Source organism: Amphiura filiformis, chromosome 10, assembly GCF_039555335.1.
Source record: "Amphiura filiformis chromosome 10, Afil_fr2py, whole genome shotgun sequence".
NCBI classification, from domain to species: Eukaryota; Metazoa; Echinodermata; class Ophiuroidea; order Amphilepidida; family Amphiuridae; genus Amphiura; species Amphiura filiformis.
In genome coordinates this window covers 63,806,233-63,825,795 of record NC_092637.1, presented here as the reverse complement: position 1 = coordinate 63,825,795, position 19,563 = coordinate 63,806,233, and the positions used below count along the sequence as shown (strand labels likewise).

The following is a 19,563-nucleotide window of genomic DNA, read 5'->3' as shown; positions in this document are numbered from 1 at the left end:
AGAGAGTAAGAAAACAGAGGATCTCCAAAAAGTAAACATTTGACGTCGTATCAAATCATCTAAAAAGCTAAAGTGCCTTGAGATACACAGAATGGAGTTAAGTGTTCAACATGGTTGGATTTATCATTGGCTCTGGATAAGTAATTTTTATGTTGTCACCATAGTAACTCGGGACAACATGGAATACGACTGATTGAAGTAGTGCGTATCAAATCATTAAGATGTTCAACATGGCTGAGTTTAATACTAATTATTTTATTGGGCATACTAATGAACTTGATCAAATATACCAAGCTTGTCTGTATACTGGGCTGTTCCATTTAAAATCCACAGCATCTTCCACAAGGGGAGTATGAATTTCAAATGGAATTATCGCATCAACCAGCATTAATTGAATCACCTGCGCTCTGTAAAAGATTCAGGTTAAATCTTTCTCAGAGGGTGTATGAAATTCAAATGGAGCTCCGGCATGGATATCCAACACGTATGATAATGAGACTGCATTAATATGGCTAGTTTGCGTCTGACGTAACTGCCAATCAAACTTTTTTCGACATTTGATTAATTAGTAACGCGTCAAAGGGAAGTTGGTTCAACTGGTGCACACCGACATCGCCTGGCTAATAATTACTTGGTACAGCAGAGATACTAAAATGAATACCCGGGATCGATACACGTGCATTTGCTATGCACGAGTTTGATATGAGAAGAACATCTTTGGATACCGGTGTAGAAAATGATGAATATCTCCCGTAAATGATTTCGTATAAAGACACCAGATGTGGTTCCTTGCACATGAATATATGTTTTGAACATATATTATAGTCGTTAGCTTGCGCTTTGAGACAGTAGCTTGCGTCTTGAGTCAAAAACTGACAATAATTCCGCAATAATTCTGATTTATATGTGCCGAATTATATAGCGCAGTGTATAGGCCAATCGTGAAGGTTGTCCAAAAGAATATGACCTATGGCATACCATGCTTGACTGACACACAGCGAGGTCAGTCACCGAGGTAATCGGGGCTATTGTCAGTAGCCTTAGTCAGATGTCCTTCAGCATATTTATGCGAAACTATTAAACAGGTCGATATGTATAATGGCCATGCGTGGCGGTGGATTCAATCTACCATGGCGATTTCTGCCATGAAGATATCGGGGCGATGACACTGTGTGGTGGTGTTATTGGAGAAATGGAATCGCAGAAAATTGTCAAAAACGACGGTATCTATACGAGGTAAAAACGCAGCCTTTTTAGGCATAATTTCAGTTTCAGTTTCATTTTTTAAACCAAAAATCATATAATTCAAAACATACGCTATTACAATGGAGGGATGACCAAAAAGAGCACAATGCTCGTACAAGGTTTGGCCACCCTGAAAGAAATTTATGAGAGGGCCGTCTAACTATATAAAATACTACGTGAGGAGACGAGAGACATTATGGAGCGACTACAAACTACAATGTGCAATACGAGACAGGACAACACAGGTGAGACAGACAAGTATGTTGGCTATGGCGATATAATAAAAAGATGGTTTTACGAGACACAATTCAAGAAAATATTGATTGGAAATAGTTGACTTCAGAAAAGCAAATTTCTTAATACTAAAACCTTTCTTTTTGAGACGGTTTGCATGTTTGAAGGTGTGAAATGAACATTAAGACACCCTGTCTTGCCGCCGTGTTCAGAAATTTTAATCAACAAACAATCTTTTTTTTTTTAAATTCTGGCTGCGCTTATTTATTAACAGCATTGTTGCCGTGACGAAAGGGTGTATGAATGTCAACTGGAATTGCCAATTGTTGACAACAATATACCAACAATAATTAATTATTATAATTAATTCTCCAAGACACAGCAAGCTACATATTTCTACGTTGTTATTCCAGTGTCCGCGTAACGTAAGCCAAAACTCGGTGAGTACATTATTTTTATGTTAAAACGGGGTTGGTTGTGTTCTGTTCTGTTATATTTGGTATATCTGTGGGTCCATTAAAACCCCACTAAGAACATTATCGGGGGGGGGGCACTCCAACTTTGGAGGTGACGCGTATGTAGGGCTGTTAAGACCCCCTTTTTCAACATCGCTGTCACCCAAAGACCCCATATTTTTTTACGAACACATGCTCTGTCACCCGAAGACCCCTTATTTTTTCCATTTGATCTGTCACCCAAAGACCCTTACAAGTTCAATTTGAACAACAACTTTCATTTTTCACTGATTTTGTTACTTATTTTGAAAAAACAATGAAATTTGAAGCCATTTAGAACTATAAATTGGATTTTCGAGGTTTTTGTGGCGCTGTTTCGGCTCTCACCCAAAGATTCCATTTTAAAAAAAGGTCATGTTCTCACCCAATGACCCTATATTTTTACATTTTGCTCTCACCGAATGCCAAAAATCATGCTCTCACCCAATGACCCCATATTTTTACATTTTGCTCTCACCGAATGCCCTTTGTGCGAAAGTGCCAGCCCTACACCTTTATCCATTTCATATTGAAGTGCCCCCCCCGGGTTCTAACGTAGACAACTCTATTTGCTAATCTATAAGGACAACGATTTTTGGGCTACAAAGATTTTCACCTGATTTACTGCTTATCGAGTCATTTTTTTTATTTAGTTTTGAATATTTCTAGCCAGGTTTGATTACTTATGAGATGTGTCAGCTTTCACCTACACACTATTTCTTTTAATTGGCGTTTTTTATGCCAAAACACGGGCAAAACCACTGAATTTGACCTTGTCTTCAGCTACTTCAAAATGAGCCGTGAGATTGATATTAATGGCTGGATTAAGGGTGCTAATTCGCCGTAGAAGTGATGTTATAATCGGATTAATTACCATAAAAATAGATGAATACATTTTTTGAATATATTGCTCTGCGCTACAACGCTCCTATGCATTGAACCCAAGATGTCAAAGAACAGGGATAGAGACCTTGATCGTAATTCTATAGACGAATCCAATTTCACGCATTCCTACACCTCAATGGCAGCCATAGCTTGGTCCCCGTCGGCTCCATCTCCCCTAAAATGTGAAATGATGATTTTAAACTGCATTCTATCACCCGTGTGACACGTAGACAAAAGAATGATGACAGTTTACAACACAAAAAGAATCTAACATCGAATTTTATGCGGCTTTGATCCACCGAATTGGGCCGTCACAACACCAGTTTAGTGCTGCGGGGACCCAGTAATGGCCGACCAAATCCTGACCATGACTCGTTGGATTCGTCTATAGAGTGTATGCAATAAACCAACTCATAACTTAAGATAACCAATAACTTAAGGGGGTACTACACCCCTGCCCAATTTTGTGCCTATTTTGTGCATTTTTCTCAAAAATTATAGCTAATTGGTGACAAGTAAGATATGTATTTTATAGGGGCAAGGACTACAACTACTGCACTGGAAATTTTATTTCAACACAGACAACAGTTGTCAGTCAAAAATGAGGGAAAACCAATATTTGATCAATAAACCAATAACTCCTTGCCTTGAGTTGCTGACTTTTCAGTGCAGTAGTTTTAGTCCTTGCCCCTATAATATACATATCTTACTTGTCACCAATGCGTTATAATTTTTGAGAAAAATGCAAAAATAGGCCCAAAATTGACCAGGGGTGAAGTACCCCCTTAAGTTGACAGAGGGACAGGTCTCTATATCGATTTCGCAACCATTTATACCTATCACACGTTATATTGTATTATCATGCGAATTTTCCCGTGGTACCTTATGGAGGACAGAAGTTTATTTAAATGAGGATGACTCTGTCATGAGTGACGTCGTATTGCATACCCTCTATAGAATGATTAGTATCTTTGAAAAAAAGCGGTATTGCATTTAATCAATGGTTGCAGACATACACATGTGATTAGTGCAACCTGCTTGTAATGCAGGGCGATATATTCAACAATAGTATTCATCTATTACTATTGTAATTAATCCTGTTACATAATCAATTCTACAGCGAATTGCAAAGCTAACCAAAACCATGTCACATTTTATAAGCTTACACCACTAGCTCATCACTCCACATAGCATAATTATGTGTCGAACACGAGAACTCAATCCACGTCTCTTCTCATAAATACCAGGCAGGCCAAAACACCTGATACTTTCAAAAATAATCTCAAAACTCATTTGCTGGATTAATATACAGGTATTGCATTTTCTAATTGTTTGTTATTCCGTTGTATTTATATTATTGTATGATTGTTTATGGTCCGGGTGCTTTATAAATGAATCATCGTATTGTATATACAGTGTGCAAACGAATACCAGTTATGTTCACCCTTGTGTATCCTAAACAAATACAAAATATACCCTTTAGCTCTGATTTCAGATCTCATTTGTTGAAATTTGTTAAGAACTAAAGAAACGGTGCATGATCTAAAACCGGATGAAGGAACGAAATCAACGGAAAGCACCGTCATTAGGAAATGAATTTGGAGAAAACCTTCTGTTAATAAAATACTATGCTGAGCCACCAGCCTGGGTGACTCACGCTCCGGTAATTTCAGATGATTGAGCTCAGTAGTTCATCAAAGAAGTTTTTCCAATTCATGAAAACAAATAGATAATCAGCTTATCGAATTAAAAGCTTAGAGGGAAGGTCTTGCTGCTCAGCGAGTGTTTGTAATTAATTATCAGAAGGTTTTCTCCAAATTCATTCTCTAATGTGCTCATTCTCTTGTTCGAGAACACTTTGTGTATAAAAAATAGGGCATGCAACTTTTTAATTTGCATCTATCTTGGGTTTTTGGATCATCATGTTTTTATTTCATGAACGATTTCAACAAATGAGGTCTTAAATCCGAGCTAAAAGATGCATCTATTGGCTGCTGGTTCCAATTATGACATATCTGTATTTGTTTAGGATAATTATACAGGATGAACATAACTGGTACACTGCAAAAACTCCGGTGTTGAATATGCAACACCGAGCTGGTGTTGCAGCTTTTGGTGTTAATTTACGGTGTTAAATTGTTAGATTAACACCACGTGGTGTCAATACAAAATCTTAACTGTGCACTGCATGGGCTTTTTTTTTGTAGATCTAAGTGGTCTATTATTTGGGTGGAAACCAACAGAAGCAACAGAAACAATTCCCGCTCATTGATTAAGTTGTTAACATTGATTAAAGATGATAATTTCAACACCCGTATCAGTGTCACTTCTACACCAAAGAGTGTGGACCTCTCAGAACACCGCCGCAGTGTTAAATATGTTCCATCAACACCCAGTGGTGTTAAATTTACACCACAGTGGTGTTGAATATAGGAAATTCAGGCAAAATGATCAAATCAACACCCAGCGGTGTTGAATAGGAAATTAACACCGGAAAAGGGATCAAATTAACACAATACAGTGTCAAAATAACACTTAGCAGTGTTTCATTAACACCGAAAAGTGTGGACCTTTCAGAACACCACCCCGGTGTTAAAATCAACACTCTCGGTGTTACTTTTAACACCGATGTTTTTGCAGTGTAATATCTGTACAGCAAAATCATTTGTTCAGTAATTTATTTTTCTAATTAAATATTTAGTAATAAATATTAGATTTTTTAATCATTCATGCAGGAAGGTTAATATAATTTGTGATTGAATTTACTTTCCTTCCATAATAATTAATATTGCTACTAGATTATTGGTCACTATGGAAACAGTAAGACGTTCTTTGCTAAATGTCGAACCATGTCTAAGGATTTATCTAGAACAAAATCGGCCCAACCGACCCGTCCCGTAAAGATGGGTTCACAAAGGAGTATACTCTTTACGGTATACGGTATTCGCTATACGATATACGCTCATACGCTGAGGCTGATTTCACATAGGAGTATACTATGTGAACTCAGCTTGATCGAATGAGCGTATAGCGAATACCGTATACAGTACACTCTTAGGCTGCGATCACATAGAAGTATACGGTATACGGTATTCGCTATTCGCTACACGAAATACGCTCATTCGTTCAGGCTGAGTTCACATAGGAGTATACTATGCCTAATCGAATGAGCGTATTTCGTATAGCGAATAGCGAATACCGTATACCGTATACTTCTATGTGATCGCAGCCTTATGTGAACTCAGCCTCAAAGATAAGAAAAAATAATAAAAGAAAGGGAGGAAAAAAACCCCGAAGTGGATCAAAAAGTCAAAGCTAAACAAGAAGAGTCTTTCAAAAAGACACAGTTCACGGATCAGGTGTATAATAATTTGTTCTATATATAACTTTCCTTTTTCATATCTAACCTACACTACACTGATCTTACAATAAATTAGTGATTTGAGGCATAATGACTGGACTACATCCTGACTCTGGCTATATAACTCTCCATACAGCAAGAAACTCATTATCACTATCATAGGCTTATTGAAATTCAATTAATATACCATGCAGATAATAACCTTGGCCCAATAAATATTTGGGATCCAATTAAGATAAGCAAACATTACTGGGTAGATAACAGGAATTAAGTTTTGTCAGTTGGAAGGAATTGAGTAAATCGCCTGTATCAAAATAGCAGTGTATTTTTCATATATGCAGTAATATGCTCAGCCTTATCACAAAATAAACAATAGCATTAACCTTACCCACCAATCAGTAAAGCCTATTATAATCATGTGATGGCTCAATCCAATAGTAAACATGCTTTGAAAAAAAAAAGGCAAAAAAATAGTCCTGGCTGCCAGTGTCTCAATACGAGATAAGATGTGCTAAAAAGTCCTTGTCATGTGGGGCCGGATTAGATAAAGGGATACAAACCTGGGTATGAGGCATTAGGAAATATTTCCTAGCCTCATAACCACAGGGTTGATGGGCTACAATAGTTATTCAAGACACAGTCATGTAAGGGATAAACTGTGCATATGAGATATGGGTTCAAGTGGGGGAAATGTTGTTGTGGGGGAAAAGCTTGTTAACAACTGGAATAATATGGTCATAGCACGTTGACATCTTCCTGCTGGCAAAATGCAATGTCACTGTCTAAAATAAAAAAATTCTGTAATTGCGCGTTGTGTCACGGGGTCATTAAATATTTTTGTTATCACTGATGCTATATATAGGATAAATACAATGCATATCCTAAAAATTGAGGTCACAATTCATTTACATTTGGAACAGCGCCCTCACGAAGATGAAATTTATTGCAAATTCAACATTTTCAGGGGGGCCCAAAGTCCATGTGGTCCACCTTCAAAATTTATAAAACATCACTTTTATATAACTACTAGTCTTAAATTACAACTTTGCTAAGTCCAGGTAATTGTATAGGTTGACTTCATATAAAACGTCAAGCCCAAAGTTGACCATTTTCTTATGATTGCATGTATTGCAAATGTACCGAATTTGGAAGGCTTAAAAGTCAAATTGGCCCCAATATTGAAAATAAACTGGAAATAAAAGTAAATAGGGCCAATAAGTACGCATCTAGTCATTTATTTTCAATATTGTGGCCATTTTGACATTTAAACCTTCCGAATTCGAATGCAATCATAAGAAAATGGTCAATTTTGGGCTTGTCGTTTTATATGAAGTCAACCTATAAAATTACTGGGATTGAGCAAAGTTGTAATTTAAGACTAGTAGTCTTATAAAAGTGATGTTTTATACATTTTGAAGGTTGACCTTATCGACGTTGGGCCCCTGAAAATGGTGAATTGCATTAATTTTCATCTTCGCGAGGGCGCTGTTGAAAATGTTAATAAATGGTCACCTCAATGTTTTGGATATGCATTGTATTTGTCCTATATATCGCATCAGTGACAACAAAAACAATTAATCCGACAAAAATGTGAATTTAGGGGGGCTAAACTTGCCAGTATACAAAACATTACATTTTTTTTTTTTTTTTTTGACCCCGTGACACAACACGCAATTACAGACATTTATTTTTTTTTACTTGTTGACAAATTGGGCATGCAATTAGTGTGTATACAAGGTTTCAGACCTCTCTCTTTTTATTAGGAAGGTACAGGAGCTTACAGGCTCCCAAAGATGAAATTTATTCAAAGGGCAACTTTTGGGTCCAAATTTAGATTCCCCTACTCCAACTTCAAATAGCTACCATAGAAAATCTGTATATATTGAAAATGAAATGGAAATTAAAGTAAATAGGGCCAATAACTACTCATCTAATCATTTATTTTTAATATTGTGGCCAATTTGACTTTCAAGCCTTCCGAATTCGGCACATTTGCACTACATGCAATCATAAGAAAATGGTCAACTTTGGGCTTGTCATTTTATATGAAGTCAACCTATACAATTACTGGGACTTAACAAAGTTGTAATTTAAGACTAGTAGTTATATAAAAGTGATGTTTTATAAATTTTGAAGGTGGACCACATGGACTTTGGGCCCCCTGAAAATGTTGAATTTGCAATAAATTTCATCTTCGTGAGGGCGCTGTTCCAAATGTAAATGAGTTGTGACCTCAATTTTTTGGATATGCATTGTATTTATCCTATATATAGCATCAGTGATAGCAAAAAATAATTAATATGACAAAAAATGTGAATTTAGGGGGGCTAAACTTGCCAGTTTACAAAACATTTACATTTTTTCTTGCATATTTAATGACCCCATGACACAACGCGCAAGTACAGAAATGTTTTTATTTTTCATTTTTTGACAAATTGGGCATGCAGTTAGTGTGTATACAAAGTTTCAGACCTCTCTTTCTTTTTATAAAGAAGGCACAGACTCCCAAAGATGAAATTTATTTAAAGGGCAACTTTTGGGTCCAAATTTAGACCCCCTACACCAACTTTAAATGGCTGCCACAGAAAATCCGTAAGAGCTACAGACCTCAAATTTGCAGGTTTTTAATATTTTTACAGGTACAACATAATGACTAAAATATGAAGCAAATCTGAGGGGGTCAGTTGGGGCGCCTCCTTGGTTTCATATGGAGTGACCCTAATACGAAGCACGTATGAAATAGACCATCTCGAAACTTGTTGTTCAGGTCTCGGGTCTCGGACCTCAACATAAGTTTGTGTTTTGTGGCATAAGGCAAAAAAGACAAACGTAATATCTGATTTCTTTTCAGCTTATCATGTGGTTGTATTTGTGGTGGTTGAATTACCTACATTGTGTAGAAGTATTTCTTTTGATCATACAAGGTATTAATATAGTAAATGAAGTTTTTCGTCCCAAAGAGGTTCTCTCTAATTCACATGTAAAACGATATTATCCACAAAATATTCATTTTACTTACCGACGTAATGCGACGTTTAGTGCCTATACGTTAGCAAAATATTCTGAAGGTGACTCATATAATATCATTGAACGAATATCACGCGATATTATCACTAAAACATTGAATAAAACAAGTTAATTTACTGATTCTTCCTTTTCAACAGTATTAAAATTATTTATAAATCAAATGACACAACTGACACAAATGAATTAAATAACACCATATTGATATTATTCTTCAGTGTTGTCATCAATAGTGTCTTGTCAATTGTGCATGTTAAAAGAACGGCCAGACCCATCACAAGGGGGTGCCTTACGATGGTCCCTACCGTATAAAGAGAGATGTCATTGCCAAGGAGTGGTGGCCCCTCGGAAGCCTACCCAGGCATGTACTACCTACGAAGGCCGTGGCGATGATAGGATACTATGGTTTGTGGATGATCCCACGCCACTAATCAACCGTATGAATTGGAATAAAACGGCACTTGATATCTTACTGGAGCGACAGGAATATTGTGGTAAGTAAAAAATGTCAAGTTAGCCAGGGTTACAGCAATGAGGGAATGATGTGTTTTGGTTCCAATCATACACTGTACTCTGCACGGATGCTGCCATGCCAGGAGCCGTATTGTTCCAGTTTTAGTTTTTTAACCCTTTATATTTAATATATTTATTAGGATGTTATTCAAGTCGATAATTGCATTTGTAATTTCAAACGAAAGTTTTGAAGATGTGCAAATAAAAATTAACGATAAATAGCGCCATCAATGTTCACATACATTTACCGTAAAATGGGATAACTTTGGGCACTTTTGAGAGTTTTTAAACCACTGCTTCTAAACAAAGCCAATTGTATTTCTAATTATATCTTTTTAGTGACATTAGGGCTCCCTTCTTCACCTTGACGTTGAAAAAAAATGTAAATAATTTTTTAAGGGTGCCCTAGGGGTTGAAAATAGCCTGACCAAAGTTACCCCGTATTTGGGGTAACTTTGGACAGCGTATTACATTCCATGGAGAAAAAAAATCAAAAAAATTGATCTTCGCTGTATATGGGCAAGTTGTTGTTTTTTGTGACATTTGACCCTTGCAAAATTAATCAAGTACACATCCTTGCTCACAAATATCGATTTTTATTTTTTCTGAAAAAATGTAAAAAAAATAGTCATTTTTGGTAAAAAATCCTGATTTTTTCGTAAATTTCGAGGAAATTGGACATGAGTGAGTATTATTTCTTCCAAATATATTTCTATAACAAATTGACACCAAATATGACTAAAAACAATATTGCTGTACGAAAATATGATCATTTAAAAAAATATATTCGACTGACCAAAGTTACCCCGCTGACCGAAGTTACCCCATTTTACGGTAGCTAATAATGATTACAGACATTAGCATAAAACAGAACAGCGAAAGAGTGGTGGCTTTTCTACATTCTGACGGTTTGTGAGGTTAAAACATGATCACCTGCATTCTAGTGCACTCAGCAGTGCGAGGAAGTCCCTTTCATGTTACGGGCAAGGATGCAAATGAATACTAGTAACATATTAAAGGTACACCAGTTAAACTCGGCGTAATTGAGAAAGTGAATTTGTAGTATGAAGTCAACATTTGAAGTGTTCCGATGCAAAATGCGATTTATCCAAAATTAAGCTGCTTGCGTATTTTTATATATATTAATACACCAATATGTGACCGTACACCACGAATGAGCCGTAAATGTCCTCAATTGTATTCTGAGTTACAGTGTAAAATGGGCATGAAGGTCGTATTCATAGGTACCTCAATTTGGTGCTACATGTACCTCATTTAATAAGATGCACGTAGCACCAAATTGAAATACCTATGAATATGACCTTCATGCCCATTTTACACTGTAACTCAGAATACAATTGAGGACATTTACGGCTCATTCGTGGTGTACGGTCACATATTGATGTAAAAAGTAGCACAAGGCAGGAATGGCCTATATGGCGGTACGTACTTTGTTTAATATTCTAAGTCAGTGGGAGTGGTCTATTACGTAGACAATCGCACGTAGACGACCCCACGTCGTCATGAGTGTTGATAACGCGTAACATAACACGCTCATAGAGGTGCGAATATGTATCGCGTTGTATGCGTAGACGCAGTGCGGAATACTTGCACGCGCTAGCAGTACGCGCAACAAAAGATGTGAGGTTGTAAACAAGTTTCGTTCATGTTAGAAAAAAGGGAGTTTTTATGACGGTAACTTTTTTGCTTTAAAAATAGTTTACAATATTAAAATAATATTTAACTGACTAAGAATGAGAATAAACGATTGGAATTTTTATTTTGACTATCGTCTACCTATGACAGATGACAGGCAGGTCTAATATTTTAATCGTAGTGGATACCGGCTGCACCGGCATTCACAACTCAAAATATTGGACCTCGTCTATTATACGGTAGAGGATAGTCAAAATAAACATTCCTATCGTTTATTCTCTAAATGTAAAGAAACACACATGTTAACCTTCAAGAGTACACGCTATTCTTGTTGTAAACATAAATCTATATTCATATTTTAAAGGAACAAACGAGTGTTCTTCGAATCCTTGCGAACACGGAGGGACTTGTTTTAATAGAATTGGTGAATACATCTGCACATGTCACGACGGCTTCTCTGGATCTCGATGCGAAAAGGGTAAGTTTAAACATCGGTTAGTAGTACTGTACAGGTATACGTACATCCACTGGTTGTATTGGACTAGTAAAAAATATTAAAAAGACGAATCCTCATACTGCAGTTACTGTCCGTTTTCCTATACACAATACACAGTGCTCTTACCATTGACGCGTGACCTCTACAAATAGCCTACGTTAAAAGTATGGGGATTTGCCTAGTTAACGTCGCTGTGTGAAAAATAACCGGCCAATATTAAAAGTACTCTTCTAAAGTTCTAGAAAATATAGTTTTGTAACATGTCCTAAATTTTAGCTAATTTAGATGTTTGGAAATATGCGTACTTTGGTGTTTTAGTGTATGTTATAGGTAATAGTACATTGCCTAGTTAACGTCGCTGTGTGAAAAATAACCGGCCAATATTAATAGTACTCTTCTAAAATTCTAGAAAATATAGTTTTGTAACATGTCCTAAATTTTTAGCTAATTTAGATGTTTGGAAATATGCGTACTTTGGTGTTTTAGGAAGGATATGTAAACGACAGATAACACCAAAAATATGAAGAAATTATTTCCAAACCGTTTTAAGTCTGCAAACCACCATGCTTCTCATTTTCAAGAACGCTGGTTAACAATAAGCACGTATTGTCTCATTTCGTATATAAAGACCACACAGAATTGTTCTCTAGCGCTCGCTTTATAATCGTTCACCCAACTGAAACTATAATCCCAGCGCATTGCTCCATTGTACGTGTGAAGCAGAAACATATGTTGTGTGTATTTAACCAGAGAAGATATGATTTAATCAGTTGAGCTATTTTCAATGAGTGTTATCTTGGTTTAATAGCTTTTAATGGGGTTTAAGTCCTGCAAAGGTCGAGGTGAATTCTACTGTAGACATGACTGCATCATGTTCAATTTACAATTTGTGTTATTGTCAATTGGCAGACAATGAAGACCCTGTTTTGGAGTACTGCCCTGCAAACCAAATAACCAACACAGATCCAGGTCAACCGACTGCAATGATTATATGGCAAGGGCCTATTGCTACAGATAACTCCGGCATTAACCCTACTGTTATGTGCAATCCGGCATCGGGAACTGACTTTGTTATTGGGATAACAAAAGTAACGTGCACAGCTCTGGATGGATTCGGAAATGTCAATAATTGTTCATTTTATATTGATGTCAAGGGTAACTGTTCTGTTTTTCTTATAACATCAAATTGACTGACATTCCCGGCTGACATTATATCATTATGTGAATAAATGCTATTGTTGTGTCGGCAGAAACCAGAAAAAGAAAAGTCAAATTTAAATACTTTCAATTTACCGTATTCCATTTGTGTTAATGATTATTATCAGACAATGAAGACCCTGTTTTGGAGTCCTGCCCTGCAAACCGAACTACCAATACAGATCCAGGTCAACCAACCGCAATGATTGTATGGCAAGGGCCTGTTGCTACCGATAACTCAGATGTAAGCCCTACAGTTATGTGCGATCCAGAATCTGCAACTGACTTTGTTATCGGGAAAACAAATGTAACGTGCACAGCTTTGGACGGATTCGGAAATGTCAATAGTTGCTCATTTTATGTTGATGTTAAGGGTAAGTATTTTTAGTGGCTCCTTTGATATTAACTTGTTGTTGTTGTTATTGTTGTTGTTGTTGCGGTTTTTTTTTTGCTCGATCGTTCCAAAATTGTCTTGATATAATAACCACAAAGCAAGTAGGTTAAAGACTTTGATCAATTAAAGTCATCCCACCAACTATGTCAATTACAATCATTTTTGGTTTTTAATCCTTCTACAGACAATGAAGATCCCGAGTTGGAGTCCTGTCTTTTAGATCAAATAGCTAATACCGATTTGGGCCAACCAACCGCTATGGTTATATGGCAAGACCCAGTGGCTACTGATAATTCCGACAGCACCCCTGCTGTGATCTGCGATCCGCCATCGGGCACCATCTTCGGTATTGGACAAACGCTTGTCACGTGCATTGCTTTTGACGGATATGGAAATAGCAACAGTTGCTCGTTTAATGTTGTTATTCAGGGTAAGTTTGAACTTTTCTCAACTCACTTTTATAACCTGATTCAAAAACAAGTAAATTCAAGTTTGTTGCTCTTTGGTACATTATCTGGAAGGAATCCGCTGTAAATGAAAATATCATTGAAAAGAGCAGATTCTGAACGTCTAAATTGAAATAGAATTGTTGCAGCCGCACACGGTTTCACTTCCCAAGCATATAATCGGGATCACGGGAGTGTGGTTTCTGGTATGGCGCGATATTCAAATGCAAAATAAAGCTGTGTGGCAGGAGTGCTTTCAATCAATAGTGCCTAGCAGGCTACATGGCCTAAAGACGGGCCTCACGTGTTGCCTCGAGTGATGTATTTTAACCAATATTTATAGGTCCGCTATGCATACACGGTTGTTTGATGGGATCATTTATTAGTTTTTCAAACAAAACATCATGTATAACCAAATTTTAGTCTTAAACAGCTAAAAGTGATATCGTGCTAATGTATACAGATGCTTTTGAGTCGTTCTCAACTTTAATTTCCCCTCTTTTACAAAATTATTCACTTTTATAGTATTTTTTAAAGCTTTTTCGGATATAAAATGTATCTATTAATGACAAAATTGGTGGCGCTATTTAGTTACTGGAAATTACCCTTTCAAGCTTTTAATACAAATAATTCCTTTTATTGTTTGATCAAATATGTTTATAAAATTTCCGTGTTGCTTGTTTCACCTATTCCAGCTGTTTTAATGGCGGTATTAATCACCTAACCCTTGCAAATAAATAAATATGATTTAGGATAAATAGCGCCATCTATAGTTTGCATTTAGTTAATAATGAAGCCAATTCTATATACATCAAACAGCCGTGCATATTAGACTCAAAATTAAAAGAGAAAATCACTGTTTTCATGTTGAAGGATTTAGTTAACACATCCTATAAAATATTGATAAATACCATAATTTTGTGAAATGTTACCTTTTCGTACGCAATCTAATCGCCATTCTCTTACGTACACATGCCCAGAAGTTTTTGCCCCTTCTCCTTTTACGCAATGTAAAAATGGTGAAAATAATTGACTGCCCCTTAGTTGGTACATGTGTAAACAATTAAAAAAAATACTTGAAAAGTTAGGTTTTAAAAATATCGTACATCAGGGCTTTTGTCGGTGCCGATTAAGTTTTAATTAGAATGCGTTATAACGCAACGATACTATAATGATGCGTTCCTCGTTATTTATATATTTATGTCCAGTTCCATTTGTGTTATTATTAATTGACAGACAATGAAAGCCCTGTTTTGGAGTCCTGCCCTGCAAACCAAATAACCAACACAGATCCAGGTCAACCGACCGCAATGATTATATGGCAAGGGCCTATAGCTACCGATAACTCCGGCGTTAGCCCTACTGTTATGTGTGGTCCAGCATCGGGAACTGACTTTGTTATTGGGATAACAAAAGTAACGTGCACAGCTCTGGATGGATTCGGAAACGCCAATGATTGCTCATTTTATATTGATGTCAAGGGTAACAGTTCTGTTTTTCTTATAACATCAAATTGACTGACATTATATCATTATGTGAATATATGCTATTGTTGTGTCGGCAGAAACCAGAAAAAGAAAAGCCAAATTTAAACACTTTCAATTTACCCTATTCCATTTGTGTTAATGTTTATTATCAGACAATGAAGACCCTGTTTTGGAGTCCTGCCCTGCAAACCTTACAAACAACGCAGATCCAGGTCAACCACACGCAATGATTGTATGGCAAGGACCTATTGCTACCGATAACTCCGACGTTAGCCCTACAGTTGTGTGTGATCCGGCATCTGCAACTGAGTTTGTTATTGGGATAACTAATGTAACGTGCACAGCTTTGGATGCATTCGGGAATGTCAATAGTTGCTCATTTTATGTTGATGTCAAGGGTAACAGTTCTGTTTTTCTTATAACATCAAATTGACTGACATTATATCATTATGTGAATATATGCTATTGTTGTGTCGGCAGAAACCAGAAAAAGAAAAGCCAAATTTAAACACTTTCAATTTACCCTATTCCATTTGTGTTAATGTTTATTATCAGACAATGAAGACCCTGTTTTGGAGTCCTGCCCTGCAAACCTTACAAACAACGCAGATCCAGGTCAACCACACGCAATGATTGTATGGCAAGGACCTATTGCTACCGATAACTCCGACGTTAGCCCTACAGTTGTGTGTGATCCGGCATCTGCAACTGAGTTTGTTATTGGGATAACTAATGTAACGTGCACAGCTTTGGATGCATTCGGGAATGTCAATAGTTGCTCATTTTATGTTGATGTTAAGGGTAAGTATTTTTTTAGTGTTGCTTTGATTTCACCTTGTTTTGTTTTTTTGTTTTGCTAGTTCGTTCCAAAATTGATATAATAACCACAAAGTAAGTAGGTTCAAGACTTTGATCAATAAAGTAATTCCACCAACTATGTCAATTACAATCATCTTTGGTTTTTAATCCTTCTACAGACAATGAAGATCCCGAGTTGGAGTCCTGTCTTTTAGATCAAGTAGCTAATACCGATTTTGGCCAACCAACCGCCATGGTTATGTGGCAAGACCCAGTGGCTACTGATAACTCCGGTAGCAGCCCCACACTAATATGCGATCCGCCATCGGCAACTAATTTCACTATTGGGCAAACGCTTGTCACGTGTGTGGCTATCGATGGATATGGAAATAACAACAGCTGCTCGTTTAATGTCGTTATTCAGGGTAAGATTTTAACTTTCCTCTCGACTTTCTTGTACACGATTGAACGAATAAAGATTATTTGCTCAATCACGATTGAACGAATAAAGATTATTTGCTCAATCACGATTGAACGAATAAAGATTATTTGCTCAATCACGATTGAACGAATAAAGATTATTTGCTCAATCACAGGAAAACGTACTCCTGATAAAAAGATTATAATCATCCAAGCTTATAGTATTTTGGTATTTAAAGGTCTTGCCTCGAGCGATGCTGCTTTACTGCCTCCATCCTCGATATCGCAATCTTAAGAGCATAGATATACAGATACAATCAGTTTTTATGTATGCTAAATTGTTCATCGCCAGACAATGAAGACCCTGTTTTGGCATCCTGTCCTGCAAACCAAACAACAAACACAGATCCAGGTCAACCGACCGCAATGGTGGTTTGGCAAGGGCCTATAGCTACCGATAACTCCGATGTTAGCTCTACAGTTATGTGCGAGCCGGCATCGGGAAATGGCTTTGTTATTGGGATAACTAATGTAACGTGCACAGCTGTGGATGGATTCGGGAATGTTAATAGTTGCTCATTTTACGTTGATGTCAGTGGTAAGGGATTCGTGGTTGTTTTGATTTGAGTTTGTTGTGTTTTTCTTTTCGGTCATTCGTTCCAAAATTGCCTTGATATAATAAACACAAAACAAATACATTGATCAATAGTAAGTCGATTAAATTAGGATGTGGTAATATATGTCGATGACGTTAAATCGCAAGTACAGCCTGTCTCAAAAAAAAAAAAAAATGGTGCACCGGAAAAGCGCCCTCTTTGGCAATTATAAAATACCGTTGTAACATAATGCTTACATCAACGTCACGAGCGCAGTCTTAGCTCTCAAATGCCGTTTGTTCTGTTCAATTTGATTGTTCCAATTTCGAGATATGTTTATTTAACAACGAAAGGGTAAAATCACAATTGTGCCACTTTTACTAGGCAAGAGAGATATACATTTAAATCAATGATAGCTGATGTTGATGCGTCTAATGCACTCCCCCTTTCGGCGCGCATGCATTAGACGCATCAACATCAGCACGCATGCATTATTTTGTCTAATATCTCTCCCAACAAGTAATACGCGTTCATTAACCTATAACATGTATAGGTGCGTAATATTTGTTTGTCTTTTAAAAAGGCTTTTTTGACTAAGAGAACAGTATTTACCATGATAAAATCATTGACATGCACATGTATTAAACATATCTCGAGATTAAAACAAGCAAATTGAACAGAGCAAACGGCATTTGAGAGGTAAGACTACGTCCTTGACGTTGATGTAAGCATTATGTCACAGCGGTATTTTCTATTTGCCAGAGAGGGCGCCTTTCACTTGCACAATTTTTTTTTTTTGAGACAGGCTGTATAGTATAATTAGATGGTTGATTTGATTTAGATATCAATGGCTGCTCCTGGGATCCTTATTTGGTACAATATGCAAATTAGGATGTTGTTCACCCTTCTGTCCTTTTTAGATGTTGAGAATCCAATACTGTTTGACATGCCTGACAACATAACAAAGTTAAGTGGACACCCAAATGAACCGATAACTTGGATAGAACCGAACGCTACAGACAATTCTGGAATCGTAACACTCACATCAAGTCATGGTACAGGTAACATGTTTCCTCTCGGGGTTACACTGGTGACATACACGGCGGTTGACCCATCTGGTAATATGGATACTGGGACATTTGTGATAGAAATTATAGGTTTGCATGCTTATTTACAGACTTGACATTAAGTATGGAATATTTTTTGCAAACTTCCAAGACTACTCTGGAAGGGGTCTGCATAATTAAAATTGGGTGTGTCGGGAGATGATGTAAAACAATTGTTTGATAGACAATGTGCTTGCATGGGTTTACACTATGTCTCATTTTTGCCCATCTGGCGGCCATGTTGGATACCTAATTTGCATAATTTATGCCTAATTGAGTGAAATCGCTTAATTTTTACCGGTCATCTAATTTGGGCCAAGAATGAAAATAATTTGACTTAAAGTAAAGAAAAAACATTTTCAGGGGTTTTCTACCTTAAGGGATCTGATATTAACGTTTAGCGACGTTTTCACGTATTTTTTTGTGGGAGATGAGAGTACACCAAATATCAAATACGCGGAATGTCCTTCAGATATCAAATAATTTTATTTTGAAATTCGAGATATATTACAAATTTTATGGCAAATTATTAAAATTTGATATTTTTCCAATTTTTGATATTTAACAGTCCTCGTAGTAAACTTTACATTTTTTTAATGTTTTTTGGGGAAAATCCATATCTCCACGTAATTTTCAATTGATCTTCGGCTTTTCATCCCAGCTACAGACAAATAGACATTAAGTACATATCCTTAGATTTGTAAAGTTTACTTCGAGGACTGTTAAATATCAAAAATATAAACTTTTAATCATTTGCCATAAAATGTGTATTATATCGCGAATTTCAAGAAATAAAAATTATTTGATATCAGAAGGACATTCTTCGTATTCAGAATGCAATTCGATATGTCTGATGTGCTCTCATGTCCGACAAAAAATACTGTCCAAACGTTCATACCCCACCCCTTAAATCTGCCATATTCGCCAAATTCACTACATTATGAGCACCGACGAAATATTTAGCCCGTGCGGTTAATACAGACCCCGTCTCGTCTTGGCACTTCGTAAAGAAATATTCCATACTTGTTACCAAGTCTGAATTCGCCGTAGAAGTGATGATGGAACAGGGTTGACTACCATAGCAATAGATGAATACAATATTTTTGAATATATCGCCCTGCACTACAACGTTCACGCGGTACCTATGTATTGAACCATAGATGTCAACGAACTGGGATAAAGATCTGGATTCTATAGAATATTCATATCTT

General features: G+C 36.7%; 1 protein-coding gene across 1 annotated transcript; it reads left to right on the top strand.

Annotated features, from left to right (window-relative positions):
- Window positions 1–1,441: 1,441 nt before the first annotated feature.
- Window positions 1,442–18,429, top strand: LOC140162038 (hyalin-like). Its single transcript, XM_072185328.1, has 11 exons — window positions 1,442–1,490; window positions 9,462–9,737; window positions 11,777–11,890; window positions 13,234–13,479; window positions 13,684–13,929; window positions 15,182–15,427; window positions 15,585–15,830; window positions 15,988–16,233; window positions 16,410–16,655; window positions 17,003–17,248; window positions 18,167–18,429. The coding sequence occupies exons 1-11, from the start codon at window positions 1,442–1,444 to the stop codon at window positions 18,427–18,429; spliced, it is 2,424 nt and encodes an 807-aa protein (XP_072041429.1).
- Window positions 18,430–19,563: the final 1,134 nt, after the last annotated feature.